Genomic DNA, 17,258 nt, shown 5'->3' on the forward strand with positions numbered 1-17,258 from the left:
AAAGACTTGTTAAAAATGTTTTATAGATTTGTATACCAAATCCGTTCTTGCTAAATCAAAACTTCAGACATGCTGTTTCCCCTTAATTTCCTGCAAAAAACAGGTAATTTTGTATAGAAGACGCCGGCTTCGAATTGAATTCTGGGAAATGAAGTCATGTCTCGTTAGCTTGCGCCTTTACTTCCATTGTAAGGTGGGTTTGTACTCCTCCAATTCCCAGCCTGCCCATAAAACTGTGGCAGCAGGAAGAGTTTCCGAATGACCAGTGAATGTATCACCCAGTCAACTCTTTTTAATTTTAATAAGAGAAGCAGAAGAGCTACGTCTCTGGATGTAAGTAGTTTTCTTTGCAGTTATTTAAACCTGTGGTGTGAGAATTGTGTTGTAGTTCCGTTTACTTTGGCGTCTACGCAGAGGTTAAACTTGAGCCTCGCGCTAGTTTGGAAAGAGTTAACATTAGCCTCGTGCCAAGTTCAGGTTTGCTAACGTGCTGAAGTTATGAATATGTTCACGTTGGAGGTGTTGAGCAATAGTTATCGGCATATTCGGGTTATCAAGAGGGCAAACAGAGCCTGAGAGACAGTGTTGGGGAGATAAACATTACAACTAACCAGTATTCATACTGAATAATGCATTGGAAAGAAGTGTTTACGCAGAGATAGATAAGATGTAGTTACGCCCCCTGGGCTCGCTGCAGCAGTCTGATCCACGACAGGGGGACTCCTGACCGCCTTTATTTGCTACGATTAAGGACGCATTTTAGGTGAATTGTAACGTTACATATGTAAGAATGTCATAGATTTGCTCTGTGTGCCACTTATATCTTCACCCGGCTTAAAACAATTACTGCTGCTACTCGATATCACTGGATTTAACGGGAGGTTTCGATTTAAATGTCAAGGTATAGGTGAGTTGACTAATTTCTTGGCGTTTACAGCAAAGTTTTATCAGTACCTTACCTGAGAATATAAGTATCTCCCAGAAATAATCTCAAAGAAAATTTGAGAAAAAATAACCCGAGGTATTCCCCTTTCAATTTTAAATTTTTCTTTCCAATATCTTTGAAAAAAGGTCAACTTCATTCCTACTTTTAATGGACAAAAGAAGAAGACAAAAGAACACAAAGTGATTTACAAGAACAAAACATACAGAAAAGAAATTATACAAAAAAATGTGCAGTATTTAAGAGCTGGTGTGACACAAATCACAGGTTCAAGCTTCAGACAGTCTCTGAATACAATTAAAACCAGTTATTTGTGCATTAAGCAGTTGAAGGTTTATTAAAATACCTGTTTGAACAGGAGCATCTTTAATCACAACACAACACTAACCCCAACTCGTTCTCACATATATATTATTTATGTGTTTTGTCCACAGCACCACCATGAGATATCTCTGGCCCAGAGTGTGTATTTTAGGTTCAGCAACTTTTGGTTCCCTCCTGTGGTCACAGAAGAAGACTGAATCAGACCAAAGTGCATCCTCTCGCTCCTGTGCCGACACAGATCCCAGCTCTGCCTATGAGCTTAAACTGGTCCAAGTCTTGTTCCGTCATGGTGCTCGGACGCCACTGAAGTCGATACCTGATGTGATTGAAGTAAGACTCTGTTGTTGTTTTCATTTGTTACCCTTTTTATTTAAAAATTGCAATAGACTAAACATGTTTCTGCTTTTTTAAGGCCCAGTGGGTCCCGACACTACTGGAGCCTCCTGCACACTGCCACATTAACTATGTGGTGACGGATCTTGATGGGGGCCCCAAACCCCCGGCTCCTGTAGAAGAAAGCTATCGAAAGAATATACTGACTGTGAGTAGGTGTGTTTTGTGATGTTGTGAGTTGTTGTTAAAGAAAAAAGCTGAAGGGATGAGCTCAGGTGAAGAAACTGGTTTTGTGGTCTGTGGGAGTGACAATTACTAATCATATGAAAGGCGACGGTTAAACACAAAGCAAGTCATTAAAGTGTTTCAGTGCCAGAGCTGACATTTTAAAACCTAACCCAACAAGTATTTTCTTAACAGTGTAAGTATTTCAGGTACCATTTTTTAAGTACCTGAATTACCTTTCTCAAGTTTTCTTTCTCCCTCTAGTGGTCGCTTAGATTTATTACAAAGCCACACAGATGACACTGAAGCTGCTCCTTTCATTCACCTTCCCTCTGTCACACAGCTGAACTGTGCATAGGGTTGCCCTTTAAGACACTGCGTCCCATTTGGCAGCCACAGAGAGTCCATGGAAATGAAAGTTTCCTGTGCAGTTAGCTGCTTCACTAAAGAGGTTTACTGCCCTGGATTTAGCTCAGAAAAACCAAATCCCACAACATGGACTCCTGCCATACTTGAGTTTGGCAAGTGTGTGCCTTTTTGGGCACATCTGTGACTTAAACCTGATCCTGTTTGTTGTACTTGACAGGGTGGCACATTCCCTGGTCAGCTGACCACGTTGGGCATGCAGCAGCTGTACGAACTAGGCAAGAGGCTGAGGATGAGATACATCGAGGAGACCCATTTCCTCAGCTCCACCTTCAGCCCAGCAGAGGTCTAGTAAGTGGTGCACATCATGATCAAAATACTTCTCTGGACTCCAGTTTCCACACATTGGGTTTAAGAGTGGAGCACAGAGGAAATCAGGCTTCACTATTTTCTAGCTGGCTGCCTTCCACGACCTATTTTTTCCATTTTTAGTGTGCGCTCCACTAACATTGTGAGGACCATTGAATCTGCCAAATGCCTGGTAGCAGGGCTCTTCCAGCAAAAACAAAAAGGTAGGGTGAAAATCCATATGTGTGTGTTATTTATTCCATTCTTGGTCTCATCTAATCTGTTTTTCTGCTCTACATGAAGACCCTGTGCCAATATTAACAACAGAGGCTGAGTCTGAAATCCTGTATCCTAACTACCACGGCTGCAAGCTGCTCAAAATCCTCGGCAGGTATGAGGAGAATTTTTGCCTCCATTGTGGAGAATTGACTTGTTTTTTGTGCAAAGTTTCACTCTGAGCTGAGCTGGCTCTGACAGGTTGTCATGGTGTGTCTTGTGTTTTGTGCCCTTGACACTGTGTGTGTGTGTGTGTGTGTGTGTGTGTGTGTGTGTGTGTGTGTGTGTGTGTGTGTGTGTGTGTGTGTGTGTGTGTGTGTGTGTGTGCAGCCACCGCTGGGCAGAGTCATCCACTCTGCCAGACATCGCAGCAGACCTACAGAGCATCCTGAGCGCACTGGGCATCGCTGCTCACCAGAACGTCGACTTCATCCTCATTAGGGACGACATGGTCGCCAGAGAGGTGACAGGGCCACGTCCAGATTCATATGACTTTAATTCGGTCTCACCACAAGCTTTCTGAAACACACCACAAAATATCAACACTGAGCTCAACTCGGGGCGACAACTAGCAAGCTGCTGGTTATGTAAGATGAAGCTCTGCATCATCTCATCAGATTTCTACAGATTAAAGCTCTGAAATAGCAGATTAGCATGATTTGGAAATGTCTGTGTTTACCCCTCGCAGAAGATATTTTAAATGAAGTCCCATTTAATTCATAATTACATCCACAAATTTAAAGACTTCTAATTTTGTCAGACGGGAATTCATTCATGAGGAGAGACTAAAATCATTTTTGCTAAGCTGAATCAGAGGGGGAATGTTACACTTCAGAGGGGTATTTTTTCTGTAGGCGCTCAAATAACTATTTTAAATGTGAGCCCGGGGGCCAATACAAGATCTAAAACAAGACTGGGGCGGGGGGCTTTTTATAAACTGACTTGATTTTTCTTTCATTCACCAGCTAAAGCAGCTAAAAACAGAAGCCTTTACGAACTCTCGCCACATTGGTCACACCAACCTGTTTAGACATGCGAACACATTTCTTAGTCAGTACAGCAAGAACACGCTTTGAAAGAAAATAAAGCTACAGGTGGTTTTCAGTCACAGAAGAAATATCTGTTTAAGTTTGCAAAAGATTGAGTCATGCTAGAAATTCTGTTGCTCAACAGAAAAGATGATTTTGTGTCCACTCTTTGCACACTGACAGACACACGGTCTGCCGTGCCCGCCAGCGCTGGACAGCTGGAGGAACAAAGTGGAGCAGAGAGCTGTGGACATGATCTGCCATGTGTATGAACCCAGCAAGAGGTTAGATTTAAAAAAACAACAGAGAAAAGGTAACTCTTCCAATTCAAATCAACAGGTCGTTTCACATCTCTTCTGTACGTTTCTCGTCAGGGAGAACCTGCAACTGTGTGTGGGCCCCCTCCTGTACACACTCCTGGCTAACATTGATGAGAAACTTCAGGGCACCTCATCAGAGCCACACAGGTTGGTCACCTTGTGTTCGATCATTTGTTGCACACATTGGATCATATTTGGTCTCATTTCAGAAATCTCCTCCCCAATAGGAAGCTGTTCTTGTACTCTGCCCATGACACCACTTTGATTCCCTGTCTCATGGCTCTGGGGGTTTTTGACATGCGATGGCCACCATACGCCGCTGACATCACACTGGAGCTGCACAAACACCGGCAAACCAGCCAAGCTTTCGTCAAAGTGTCGTATATAGGCCAGGTGAGAGTTGGAACATATCTGCATTCATTTAAAGGATGTACACATCCCTTTGTTTCACGTTACATCACTTCTTTCCCCATAGGATCTACTCATCCCTGGCTGCAGCGGCGTCTACTGCCCCCTGGAGGAGTTCAAACAGGCCCTCTCTGGATACTCGCTGAGCACTGAACTCTACAAGTCACTCTGTAACAGCACAGAAGGTCTGATCAAACCCTGAACCTGCAAGATAAAACAAAACAAGCATCAAGACATCACACTAAGTACTCATACATCATGTTTTTCCATCCTCACTTTGCACTCCATCCAGTCGTTATACCTCACTGTGAGACTCCTGCAGAGAAAGCTGCGAAACGCACACGTCCTAGAATACAGATTTTTAAAAATGCTTTACTTTACATCATTTTGATTTTGTAATTCAAAATCTTCACACGAGCTCTGCAATAAGACACTCAATATGGGTGAAGCTATCTATTGCATACTGAATGATATGTTATTTTTGTGTATACCTTTGGGTTAATGTCAGCTTCTTCCTGGGCTTGATGGCAAGTCCACTTTTCTTTTTTGGTCAGTAAATCTCCCCTGTAAATCTGAAAAATTTGGCTTAATGACAAAGGCAAAGTAAATTGCAGGACAAAGTCGCTTAAAAAACAGTTGGTCAGACATTTGTTTGGGCTTGTTCGAGCTGTGGATGAATTATTTTAGTATTAAAACAGCAGGAACATTTGAAGTATTACTGACAGCCTTAAAGACACGCACAACATGATGCTGTTGACAGAAATGAAGGCACAGTCAAATACATTTTCTCACACAGGAAGTTCTTCTCAGTGTCACCGCAGAGTATCTTGAAGAAACACAGAGCCTTCATACATTCAAAACATAAAATTTCACTGTGGCATCATGACACCTCCATCTAGTTGTGTTTACAATCAACTCTGTCACATACGCTTACTCTATTCCTCAGGGGGGTGCTTTTCATATCATGTTCTGTATTTTATGTTAATCAACAAACAGCTACAGGAAGTGGGTCATACATAAGTAAAAAGGTGAATGTTTTCATAACCATGTGCAGAAAGAGGATAAATCTAACAAGTGAGTTAATGCTGTTACTGTGTTACAATAACACACACTGGATCACATCTGCAGGACTTTTATTTGACTTGCTGCTTACTATGTTATGTTTTGAATTTGTGGGAAATTAAAAAAAGATTTTGATCAACTTTGTTTCTCGTGGTTCCGTTTTAACCTGCAAAAAACAACAGTGCAGGAGACAAGTTAAGATGTTTCTACTTGCTGGGGTCTATCTGGAGTGCAGTGTCCACTGAAATAGCTCTCAGTAAGCACTTGATAGTAAGTGCCTGATAAAATGTCAACTTGGCAGTCTGGCTTGCTCTTTTTGTATGAGCTAAATGTTGGTGAGCTGGTTTGACATGTAGGATAACAAAGACAACACCTGTCTGCACAAGTCACTCGATGTAAATATTAGAAAGCCACGTGCACACAAACCGCGCATGCACACACATACGTCATGGACAACATTTATATACCAAAACAATATCTTTTATTTGTAGTCCATCACCACAGCCCTGGTAGGCTATTTTTGCACCAAAGCCAATGGAGAACACATGACAAGCTTATACAATAGAGAAAAGAGAGGAAGTCAACTGGATGGTAAGCAGTACGTGTTTACATTTCCAGGCGTCTCGCTTTGGGACACCACACCAGCCTCACTAAACTTAACCAGATCTACCTAGCTCTAGCTCTACAATACCTGGCATACCTGCTGTGCCACTCCTGTCACATTCTGCTGACCTTTTGGGGATTATTGCTGTGGGAATGATTATTACCCAGAGTCAACAAGAGAGTCAAAACAAAACAGGAACACAACAGGAACAAGAAGAACACACAAAGCACATCTGGGTATTAGCAGTACTATCCACGTTGGCGAAAAGTTGAGTCCTGAAAGTAGGATCCTCACACTCACTGTGTTGCTCTTAATGGTAAAAATAGAGAAAGAAGACGCTTTCTGCAGACGGTCCATGTTTGTGCTTTTTTAATAATACTATTATCTTAATGAGGTCATAGTTTGGTTTGTTATACACTGGAGTTACAAAGGAAATTAAAATAGACTAAAATTCGAATAGCCCACCAATGGTAAACAGTACAGTATTTTTAGGGGGCGTTCCTCCCCCAATGAAAGCTGGGTACGAGGAGTTGAGAGGTCACTGATAGAATGCCTATACATACAGACACATACATACGTACCACACAAACATACAGTCTGTCAAGCACGCACACACTCTCACACGTATATACTGTACAGAAACAGTCAAAACAATGGAGCGAGAGACAAGATGGAGTTCCACTAAAGTCTTCACAAAGCACAAATTCTTATTCCTTCCTCTTGTTCCACACCACTTTTGTGACAATTTTTGTTTTTGTTTTTTTTTTTAATTTGAAAAAAGTAGACATATACTGTAGCATCTTCACGCTGACTTGTTAGGTTGATTCCTCTTTGATGTTGAAGTCCTCTTTACAGTCAGATAATCAAAAAACACAAGAACAGTTTTTTTTTTTTTTGCAAAAATGATGCACAACAATCCCATACATTCTGAAGTTCATGAGTCAAAATTCAATGTTCTTGTGGCAAAAAGTACTCCGATCTGGGCCTGTCCGAGTCTCCACTGGAATAGTTCCCACAGGACGATACTAGGTGACCAGTAAGCTCCACTCTCTTTATTTCTGTGTACATACTCCTCTAGTTTTATACTTCCTTTGTTAAAGTCTGTCAGAGTTTGTCTCCATTCACTGTGACCTTTGCTCCACCCTCCAAACTGTCTGAGAACATTCTAGATACAAGGTTTCTGTTGGATTAGAACATTCCAGGGCCCGGACTGAACCCCATGTCCATGTCACGAGGCCTCATCTGACCCCCCATCATCATTGTCTGCTGAGGGGGGCCGCCCATGCCCTGCAGTGACATCATCATGTTAGGTGAGCCGCCAGGGCCTGGATGAGACATTTGTCTCCCCTGCATCATCCCTCCTGGACCCCCAGGGGACATCATCCGGTGCTGGGGGCCCATCATTCCTTGGCCCATGAATCCAGGTGGCCGCATGGAGTTGTGGCCAGGGTTGCCCATTGGCATGTCCTGAGGACCCATTCCCCCACCCGGGCCCCCAGGCATCCCACCCATTCCCTGCATGGACATCCCCATCCTCGGTGGACCATCTCCCATCATACCTTGCATGGGGAAACCAGATGGGTGTGGTGGCTTCCCAGGGTTGTCTCCTCCACCTCGGGGAAAGTATGACAGAGTCTGACTGGGCTTCTCTGACGGGATTATCCTGGACAGGTCGAACTCAGGAATGCCTGACGCTCCCGGCCGCATCACCTCGTGAAGGTCTGCATCACTGAATCCACCTTGCATGTTGTTGAACTCTGGCCCTCCAGGGGTATTAGGCTTGCACATACCCCCATCACCCCCGCCTCCATGAGGCATGTTCCCCATCCGTCCTCCCATAGGCCCTCCCTCTCCCTGGAAGCCCATTGGGTGTCCAGGGAAGCCTTGGGGACCAGGACCATTGTGCGGGGAAAAAGGTCCTTGTTGGGAAGGGGACTGGGTGAGGGGGTATGCTTGGCCTCGATGAGGGTAACCCATGCGTCCCTGTGGCATCATCTGAGGATTTCCCATACCAGGGTCTTGGGGATTTGGTGGTATCATCATGCCATGAGGCATCATGCCTGGACCCATGTTTGGAGCATTGGGAGAGGGCATCTGTGGGGGCATGCCATGGGAGAGGGGCTGGGATCCCATCGGATTCATCCCGAGAGGGCTGAGGGCAGACATGGGTCCTGGGTTTCCGGGTCCCATCATACGAGGGTTTCCTTGGTGGTTCATTGCCATGCCTGTGTGCATGAGAGAGAAGAATAAAGATCCGAAAAATATTAAAAATCAAATCAGGTCAAAGACAAGACTGTTGATAAATGATTGACAGTTCACCTTCATGTACAATTAACACAAAGTATGACAGATATTTCAAATGACTAACCGTTGTTTGCTGATGGCAAGTTCGGGGAGCGAGCCGGGGGTGAGTCGTCATCAGAGCTGGCAACAGTCTTTATGGCATCATGGTAGAGCGGGGTGGAGCTGGGCATGGCAAACTTAGACATGCGTGACATCATGATGGAGAGAGGATTCTGGGAGAGAGTTGGCTCAGGGGGGATGGTGTACGGACTGCCAGACGGGACATTGCCTGGGTGGGACATGGAGCCAGATGGAGCCCCTGATGAAGGAGGGGCTGAGGGACCATTGCCACCTGGAGGATGACATCAGAGAAGAAAGATGACATAAACTGAGATTTGAATACTTATAAGAACAAAACCTGTAATGTCTGGTATTTTTATTGTGACATCAGCTACAGTCTGATACTCAAAGATTAGAAAAATTAAAACCATGCAACCACAAGAGGGAGCCACTGGACCATTACCAACCCAACCCCACCCCTAATACAGATGTGATACTTTAATAAATGACATATTCTGCTGTTTTCATAACCTTAAGTTGTTTGATTTGAACTCTGATGATTTCTAGGAACACAAAAGGTAACCGAGGTAATGATTTGTGTATTTTTTGTATTGTATTAGAAATTAACAGGACCTGTAACCACAAATTTAACATCATTATATTCCCTTAAGGGAAAAGGTGATACCATGCAGCATGATAAAGAAGCGTTGAAGAAAAATGAGGAATCAGAAACTTTGCGGTTAATGCAGAATGCATGTCATACCTTGCTCCATTCCCCCCATCATGTTTGGTGACGTTATACTGAGGGGAGGCTTGCCACCCTGAGGTGGAACCCCAGGACTCTGCATGGGTGGTTTCGGAGAGGAAGCCCATCCTGGAGAAGGGTTAGGAAGAGAAGGGGACCTCATATGAACTGGAGAGGCACCAGCTGAGCCCATCATGGAGTGTGGGGACTTCATTGGTGCTGAAGATGCAGGAGCTGGAGGGGCACTGGGACCTGTGGGACCAGTGAGCATGCCAGCCAGCTGGGACGGTGTCTGGGGGGATTTAAGGTTTCCAGAAGGAGAGCCCATCATTGGGGACTGCACTTGCCTTAGAGGAGGTGACTTTAGTGGGTTGACACTGGGAGAGTTCCCTCCTCCTGCCTGGACATTCAGATCTGCTGGCTTGCGGCCCCTCTGGCCTTGTGAAGGACCACCTGCAGAAGGAAGGTGGTTCATACGGCCATTTCCTCCTGTTGGTGTATTTCTGTGCTCTGGACCAAAGGCTGGGTCTGCATGAGGACCCCTCATTCCACCAGGACCCCCTGGGAAGGGCCGCCCAGGCCCCATGGGAAAGTCTCCTGGTTGTGCCTGCTCAGGGAAGGGAGGACCCTGCATGGGTCTGCCCTGAGGACCCATGTTCTCCATCGGTGGTCCTCCGCCTCCTCTCATTCTCATTATCTCATCAGGACTCATATTCATGGGGGCATCTCGTAGCTTGGAAGGGTGCATATGAGGCCCTGGTCCAGGTCCAGGCCCCATGCCAAACTCAGGCCCCATTTCCCTGCCCCCCATTCCCTGGAGCCTCGATGAGGGACTCATAGGCCCATCTCCAGGCATTCTAGGAAAAATACCCATGCCATTACCAGGCTCCATTCCTCCTCTTTGGTGACCCATCATCCTTTGCATGTCGACCATCATTCCAGGAGGGAGGCCCTTGTCTCCACCCATACCTTGGTGAAACATTGCCTCTTGGACTGACTGAGGATTTGGAAAACGTTCACCGCGACCACCTGGACCAGCAAACATTCCCCCAGGTCCTCCTGGGAAGCCCCGTGCATCTCCCATTCTTGGTGGCATATCATCTGGCCAGCCCATGCCAGGCCTTGGGGGCCCCTCCATCTCAGGATTCATCATACCAGAGAAACCAGGCATCCTCTGCATATGTGGGGGCATTCCTCTGGGACCAGGGCCCATTCCCATGCGCTCCTGGTAGGGCTCTGGTGGACCACCTGGCCCTCCCCACATCTCTCCTGGGCCCATCTGGTAAGGAGGTGGTGGCCCACGCATCATGCCACGTGGACCATGGGGGTGCATCATCATGTCTGGAGGAAGGGGCCGGTGCTGCAGTTCTTGTTTCTTCCTCTTCTCTTCATAAAACTCCTGCTGCAGCTTCAACCAAGCCACCTGCTCTGGGGTCATCTGATCTCCATCTCCACATCCCCCTGGACCCCCCATGTGTGCACCCATTTCATCTTGTGGAAACGGGGGCATGTCCCTAGGACCATGTGGTGGGCCAAAGGGTGGGCCTGGAGGGCGAGGTCCTCCAGGTCCACCAGGTGGTCCAAGGCTCTGAGACTGTGCCATCATAGCTTGTAGGGGTCCCTGCTCAGGTCTTCGGGGTGTACCATCTGGACCTCCATCATGGGGTCCACCATGAGACTGTGGGGGCCCCGCTGGCGGGGCATCACGGTCGTCAGGGAAAAGCATGCGCTGAATGTCTCGCAGGGTCTGTAGGGAGCGCTGGCGATGCTCCAACTGTTCTTGAGATAGACCCTCTGTGTTGGCCTCCATGTTCAAAAGTTCCTGGGCCAGTTGCTGCTGTTGTTGCTGTTGCTGTGGTGTCAGACCTGGTCCACCAGAGCCTCCACCCTGCCCTCCTTCAACTGCTGATGGAGGGTTGAGGCCTGCCTCAGGTTGGGTTACAGGGGTCTGGTCAACCGGGGCATTAGCATTACTGGGGCTGCTGCCAGGAAGATTTTTGGATTCTATGCCTACAGAGGATGATCCTTCTTGTGGAAGACAACCAGCCTGCCCCCCTTGGTTAGAAGACTGGTTTGGGGCTGGTTCTGCCATGCCAGGCAAGGACGGCTTGGATCCGGACTGGTGACTCTGATCCTGTCCATGGGATGGGGGCTGCTGGGGAGGCTTGGAGTCGTTTCGGAGGGCGCTTGCTGCATTGTTCTTGAACAGAGAAGAGAAACAGAATTAGATATGACACTCACATGATGGACGTGTGTGTGTGTGTGTGTGTGTGTGTGTGTGTGTGTGTGTGTGTGTGTGTGTGTGTGTGTGTGTGTGTGTGTGTGTGTGTGTGTGTGTGTGTGTGTGTGTGTGTGTGTTTGTGTGTGTAAACAGAGCCTGTGTTTGTATTTACCAGGAGGAGGTGAGCTTTGTCCTTGCTGTTGGAGATGTTTTTCATGTGGAAGGCAATGATGTTTTCTGTGTGGCCAGTTAGAACTGCATCAGCTGCCCTGAGGACAAGAAGACAGACAGTCAGATATCAGTCATCAGACACAATAAGTGTGTGTGTGTGTGTGTGTGTGTGTGTGTGTGTGTGTGTGTGTGTGTGTGTGTGTGTGTGTGTGTGTGTGTGTGTTCTTTAAAGAAACGGAGCTGGATGAATGGGTACGAGATGGGACCATGAAGGTAAATCCAAGGTCAACAGTCCAAGTGTTGCGCACACACACACACACACCTTTCATATCTTTGATCTGGGATTCCAGACTGAGAGAAAATTTAACCCAAGTTTGTGCCCTGTCTTACAAAACACATACATGCATACAATGGAATAAGAGTACAACTGGAAAAGTTTTGGGAAGGAAGACAAGGGCTGGGATGCAAGTATCACAGCAGTTTGGACATTGACAGCTTCAACAAACATCAAAGTACTGCAGCTGCACAAAGAGGAGAAATGCATGAGCAGAAACAGAAAAATAAGGAGATTCTAGCAGCAAATAAGCAAAGAGTAGCTTTCTTACTTGTTGGCCATCTCAGTTGTGAAGACATAAACAAGTTTTGAGCCGGGTTTTTGGCCACTGGTGGGCTCTGTGGTGGAGCCCTGACCTCCCAGGGTATTATGGGAGGGGGTGGAGGAGCGGCTGAGTCCGGTGTTGGAGGTAGAATGTGTGACAGAGTCCTGGGGCTTCACATCACTGGAGTTACAGTCTAAGGGAAAACCAAGAGGGGAAATTTTAGCACTCGCACAGACTTCTGGGTAATGTGGTTTCACAATGGAGCCGTCATAAGTCAAGTTGATCGGCAGAGGGGCTGCTGCACATGCTTGGATGCGCGCGTTAACACACTTACTGAAGAATCCTTTGTCATCTTCGTCACTTTCTCCCCCAGAGCACCAGTCATCTCCTCTGTACGGCTGCCTCCTCTCTGCCACGCACATTCTCTTCACTCTGCTGCTGTCTGCACACGCACACACATACCGAAACGAGTGCGTAAAAATGAGGGATGAAAAAATTTATCAGAACTTTTTAAAGTCTTATTTTAAGACGTTTTGTTTTTAGAAATATCCTTTGTTTACCTACATTTTTGTAATGTAATATAATAAGCAGTTCAAAGAGGGATAAAATCATAAATGAATAGCTACACGTAAAAACCAGCAGACTTGAAAAAATATGAACGCATTATAGACCAGTTTCAACAGTGATGTGTCTTAATGCTGTCAAATTTAAAGACTTCACTTCATGAGGACAAAGTATATGGCCTGAGTTGCCCCTTACCTTTCTCCTCACTGGTCGGTGTCCCCCCCTCTGGCTGTTCAAACGACTCCACTGAGGTGCTTCGCTCCCTTTTCACTTTAACTTTCGAGCTCGGTCCGGAGCTCAGACCCTGCCCGTTCTTCAGCCCCATGCCCCCTGCCACATTTTGAGCCCCTTTGGTACCCAGGGTTTTGGTGTCACAGGGCGAGGGCTGTGATTGGCTGCCGGTGCTCCCTGGTTTGCTCTGATTGGGCATTTTAGAGTCCATCTGAGTGGCAGTGGAGGGGGACATGACGGGCGGTGAGCGTACCATGGCCTCCGTCTTGGGTTTAGGGCTGAGAGAGCAGAAGGGGATGAAGACTTAATACATTTTCACTTTTCATTCAGCTGAGATACAACTCTAAATTTAATCACACTGGTCTATTTATGTGCACAAACTTTGTAAATGTTATCTTTTGTCTTCCTAAATACTTTTGTGAACTTGTTTGACTCGTGAAACACATAACAGGAAGGAAATGGGGCATATCGAACAAAAAGCCTGGGGCTCGAGGTTTGGTTACCCAACAGTCATGATCTGGAACCAAGCAAAAACTAAAAGAAAGGAGGGGGTGCACTCTCAGGCAGCTCGCCATCGATAAGGTCTGATGTATCCTGGGGTAAATTTTCAGCAAAGAGAGAAAAAGAGGGAAAGAAGAATTTGATTACAGCATCTAGCAGTTAGTGTTGGTGTCTCTGAGCTCAAGATTGAGTTACAGGTGTCTGGAAATCCTTGTTGAAGAGTAAAACCTAAAAAAGACCAAGCCATCTTTAAACGACTGCTGCTTACAAGTTATGAGTTCAGTTCAGGCAAGCAGGACACATCCAATTGGCAGAGAGCTCCCTCACCACACCCTAATCTCTTTCTCTGTCTCTCCCTCTCTCTTACACAAACACACATACAAACACACACAAGCAGAGCCTCGTACAAGTAGCATGAAACAAATGCCAACATGTCCAAAAAGCACAGCCGCAGCTGAGCACACTTCATGCACACACACAGACACGACACACAGGGAGTAAAAAAAAAAAAAAAAAAAAAAAAAAAGAGGGCAAAGCCAGAATTTTGGCAGTCCAGGCAGCCGTTTCCAGAGGCTCCAGAACCATGAGTCAGCAGGGAAAAACTTCCAAACTCAGTGTACTCTCTGACCCTGGAGCAGCTCTGGATCACACGCTAAGACCACTCAGGTGTATGAAAGGAGCGGAGAAACTGATCCTGGGTCGACCATGGCTTACACCTGATCACGTGCACCTGAGGAGACTTGAAAACTAGCATTTTCTGTCAATAAACCCTGACAGCTCATGCTCATTCATTTCTGACACTGTGCGTTGATTCTTCACGTCCTCAAAACATCTTCACGTCCTGAACAAAAGCTTGTTTCTATTTCTGTTTTATTAATGTGGGAAGACAGACTCTACTTAGTGCTTCAATCATCGCCTGTTAGTAGTTCATGAGAAGATCCCTGTGATAAAAACTTTGATTTAGTGCCACTTAGTGACGACCACAGTGTGTGTGCAGCCGTAAAAACAATCTGGTTGAAATAGAGGGAGTGAAATCTAACTTCTGTTCTCTGCGCAGTTGTTCTGCTGCTGTTTAAAGAGCGTTTGAGTTATATGCATAAATTTAATCAACACACAGATCAGCGTTTGGCTGATTGGGGTGTTAAAACAATCACTGTGCTTACACACATGCCCACACACACACACACACTGCTTTCTTATTTGTACTGCTACCCACAAGTTGTCAGCTCATCTGTCGGCTCACCTCTGCGTGTTGGTGGACGGGGAGTTTTTTAGCCTATTGGAGTGCATTGATGGGGCTCCCAGGACTACAGAACAGGGTGAAGTGATGTGCTGGTGAGGACTGCCTGTGTGCGAGAGAGGCGCTTTTGTGCGCACGTTCCTTGAGCCAGGAACTGGATTCCCAATGTTGGAGAGGTTTCCTCGACCGTCCTTGGCCTCCTCCCGCTCTTTCTTCCCTCGCTCCTTCTTGTTGAAATGTGTCGCTGCTGTACCTGCCGCCGCTGGCCTCTCCTCTTGGACCTCCAACATCCTCTTTATGTCCTTGTGTGAGGGTGCGGGTGTGTGCGCCTGTATGTGCCTGTGTGTGAATGTGTGTGTGTGTGTGTGTGTGTGTGTGAGTGTGTGTGTGTGGGAGAAAGTGTGTAAAAACAATAACAATAGTCCAGGAGTCTTTTCTTGTTCGGAGTGTATTTATGAAACTCCCCCAAGGGGGCTTTCAACGGCCCTTGGGCACACTGTTGAGAGAGAAGAGAGTAAAAAAAGAGCGTTAACAACACCGGAATAAAAGGCTACAGTCTGAGCAAATTTAAAGCAACAACACACTCTTTTTAACTCCATTAAATCTACAAGAAGTGGCTTGAGAGGTGTGTTACTAATATTTGGTGATTTCTTTTTTTAAGAGGCCTTGGTCCACTTTAATCCATGTCAGCAGGATTGGATTCGAATGAGCCTTTTACAAAGCAGACTAGAGCTGAGTGAAACGATCCATTCATCAATGCATTGCAGTATTTTTAACCAATCCAATACTGACATCACAAGTTTGTTTCTGAAGCATGTTGGAACAAAAAATGACCTTGTTCAGAAATATCTGGGGCAATGTGCTTAAAAATACAAGCACTTTTTAAACAAGATGAGACTTTTTCTAACTGCAAGTATCCAGAATGGTCTTGGTTGAAAAAGTCAAGTTTGAAAATGTTTGTTTTTTTAATTTTAAGGACACTTTTGTTTAGACAATGGGTTAAAATATTCAAAGAGCAGCAGATCATTGCAACTTTGGCAAACATTAATTGTGCTGGTGCAGCTAAAAAGGTATGATTGTAGACCAAACACACCACTGTGTGTTTGTTTGTGTGTGTGTTGGTGAGAGAAAGAGAGCGCAGGAATCGCATGAGAATCCTGTTCGCGAGACAGCAGCCCAGTCAGTCAGATTACATTGTCATCCTGAAAATATTTAGGAGCTCTTCCAAAACACTCAACATTGTAACTGGCTCCAGAGTTTCCCTGGGGAGAAGGAGGTGGAGTGTTTGGGGGGTTTAAGGGGAGGAGAGAGGAGGAGGAAGGGGGGCAGAGGCTTCACTGGGAACCAGACACATACAGTGACTCCTGCTACGGCAGCAGCACTCGTCTCTCGCTGGTCTACAGGGGGAGAGATTTACAACCGGTGGGGCCACAGATCACTGCTGCACACGAGCAGTGGCTGGCTTCCAGACAGGGACCGACGCGCACAGAGGAGCCCCAGGATCCAGACTTACACTGATTGAAATGTTAAAATATGATGTATTACAGGAGCAGAGGCTCTTTAGACCGGCGTTGAGCTGATTATTGGTGCTTCATTAATGGTTTTTATAGCAGAATACTTTCTTGCTTTTTTCAGGTGAAATGAAAAAGTTTGGCTCCCATACGTGACAACAGAGAAAACAAACTGACAGAAATGTTTGGGAAGCTCTGCACGGCAGAACCAGTCATACATTTCATATCAGAGATTTTACTGAAAGTATGACACTACTGCTAACATTTAAGTTTGAATTGTCCCTGAACTGTCAAACAATTACAGGCTTACATTTTCCACTAATGTACTCGTCTCTTTAGATCAGTTTGGGGTTTTTGAGGGCAGAGATTTAGGTGAAACAGTGATGAACTGCAAGTTTTATGTTGATTCATAGAAACCCAAAAGGCCCTAGTTTATTTAACACACCTTGAAAGAAAGTGCTCAATAAGGGCAAATAAAAAGAAGAATCCTCATCACACCTTACACTTATTTTGCACTTTCTTTATCCAGCACAACTTTGAATAAATGCTCTTCTCATCAAAAAATAAAAAAAGGAATCAAGCCAAGTGCACATTTACTCAGTAGTTTAGTGTGTATGCTCCACAAAAAGAAGATTGTTGCAGCTGTCGCTGGTTCAACATCCAACCCTGACCCTTCACTGCAAGTCATCTCCTGCTTTCTCGCTCCCTATACTCCTGTATCTGGGTAGTTTTTCAATCCAACAATACTAAAATGCTCCAAAAATACTTTAAAAGGGGGAAATATCAGATATTTTAATGGCCAAACAGCTGCTTTCGTCAAGCTTTGAGTTCCTTGTTTTGTAGATTAAATGTAAACAAGTGGGTTTCAGACACCAGAGTCTGCTTTAAGCCAATC

The 17,258-nt window shown here is 45.7% G+C and overlaps 2 protein-coding genes across 4 annotated transcripts in view; one reads left to right on the plus strand and one right to left on the minus strand.

The window, feature by feature from the left end:
* Positions 1–226: 226 nt before the first annotated feature.
* Positions 227–5,742, plus strand: acp6 (acid phosphatase 6, lysophosphatidic). The gene is made up of 11 exons (XM_074694346.1): positions 227–333; positions 1,378–1,597; positions 1,680–1,808; positions 2,412–2,542; positions 2,684–2,763; positions 2,843–2,930; positions 3,146–3,278; positions 4,027–4,127; positions 4,218–4,310; positions 4,391–4,556; positions 4,639–5,742. Exons 2-11 carry the CDS (start codon positions 1,385–1,387, stop codon positions 4,771–4,773), a joined length of 1,269 nt encoding a protein of 422 aa, XP_074550447.1. The 5' UTR covers positions 227–333; positions 1,378–1,384; the 3' UTR covers positions 4,774–5,742.
* A 349-nt stretch (positions 5,743–6,091) lies between these two features.
* Positions 6,092–17,258, minus strand: part of bcl9 (BCL9 transcription coactivator) — a 30,574-nt gene continuing 19,407 nt past the window's right edge. For all 3 annotated transcript variants that reach the window (XM_074694343.1, XM_074694345.1, XM_074694344.1), the window contains 8 exons: positions 14,856–15,348; positions 13,076–13,389; positions 12,651–12,758; positions 12,323–12,509; positions 11,719–11,815; positions 9,344–11,525; positions 8,606–8,872; positions 6,092–8,462 (listed from right to left, as the gene is read on the minus strand). In XM_074694343.1, coding sequence (XP_074550444.1) covers positions 7,426–8,462; positions 8,606–8,872; positions 9,344–11,525; positions 11,719–11,815; positions 12,323–12,509; positions 12,651–12,758; positions 13,076–13,389; positions 14,856–15,142 — 4,479 coding nt within the window. In that variant the 5' untranslated portion in view covers positions 15,143–15,348 and the 3' untranslated portion in view covers positions 6,092–7,425. The remainder of the gene's footprint in view (positions 8,463–8,605; positions 8,873–9,343; positions 11,526–11,718; positions 11,816–12,322; positions 12,510–12,650; positions 12,759–13,075; positions 13,390–14,855; positions 15,349–17,258) is intronic.

The sequence above is a fragment of the Halichoeres trimaculatus genome, unplaced genomic scaffold, assembly GCF_033239565.1.
Source record: "Halichoeres trimaculatus isolate MK-OKI-2021-1 unplaced genomic scaffold, fHalTri1.1 fHalTri1_scaffold_19, whole genome shotgun sequence".
Classification (NCBI taxonomy): Eukaryota; Metazoa; Chordata; class Actinopteri; order Labriformes; family Labridae; genus Halichoeres; species Halichoeres trimaculatus.

Coding starts and splice junctions, on each gene's coding strand:
- acp6 (XM_074694346.1), top strand. CDS start 1,385: ATGAGATATCTCTGGCCCAGAGTGTGTATTTTAGGTTCAGCAACTTTT. Junction 1,598..1,679: donor CGATACCTGATGTGATTGAA/GTAAGACTCTGT, acceptor TGCTTTTTTAAG/GCCCAGTGGGTCCCGACACT. Junction 1,809..2,411: donor ATCGAAAGAATATACTGACT/GTGAGTAGGTGT, acceptor TGTACTTGACAG/GGTGGCACATTCCCTGGTCA.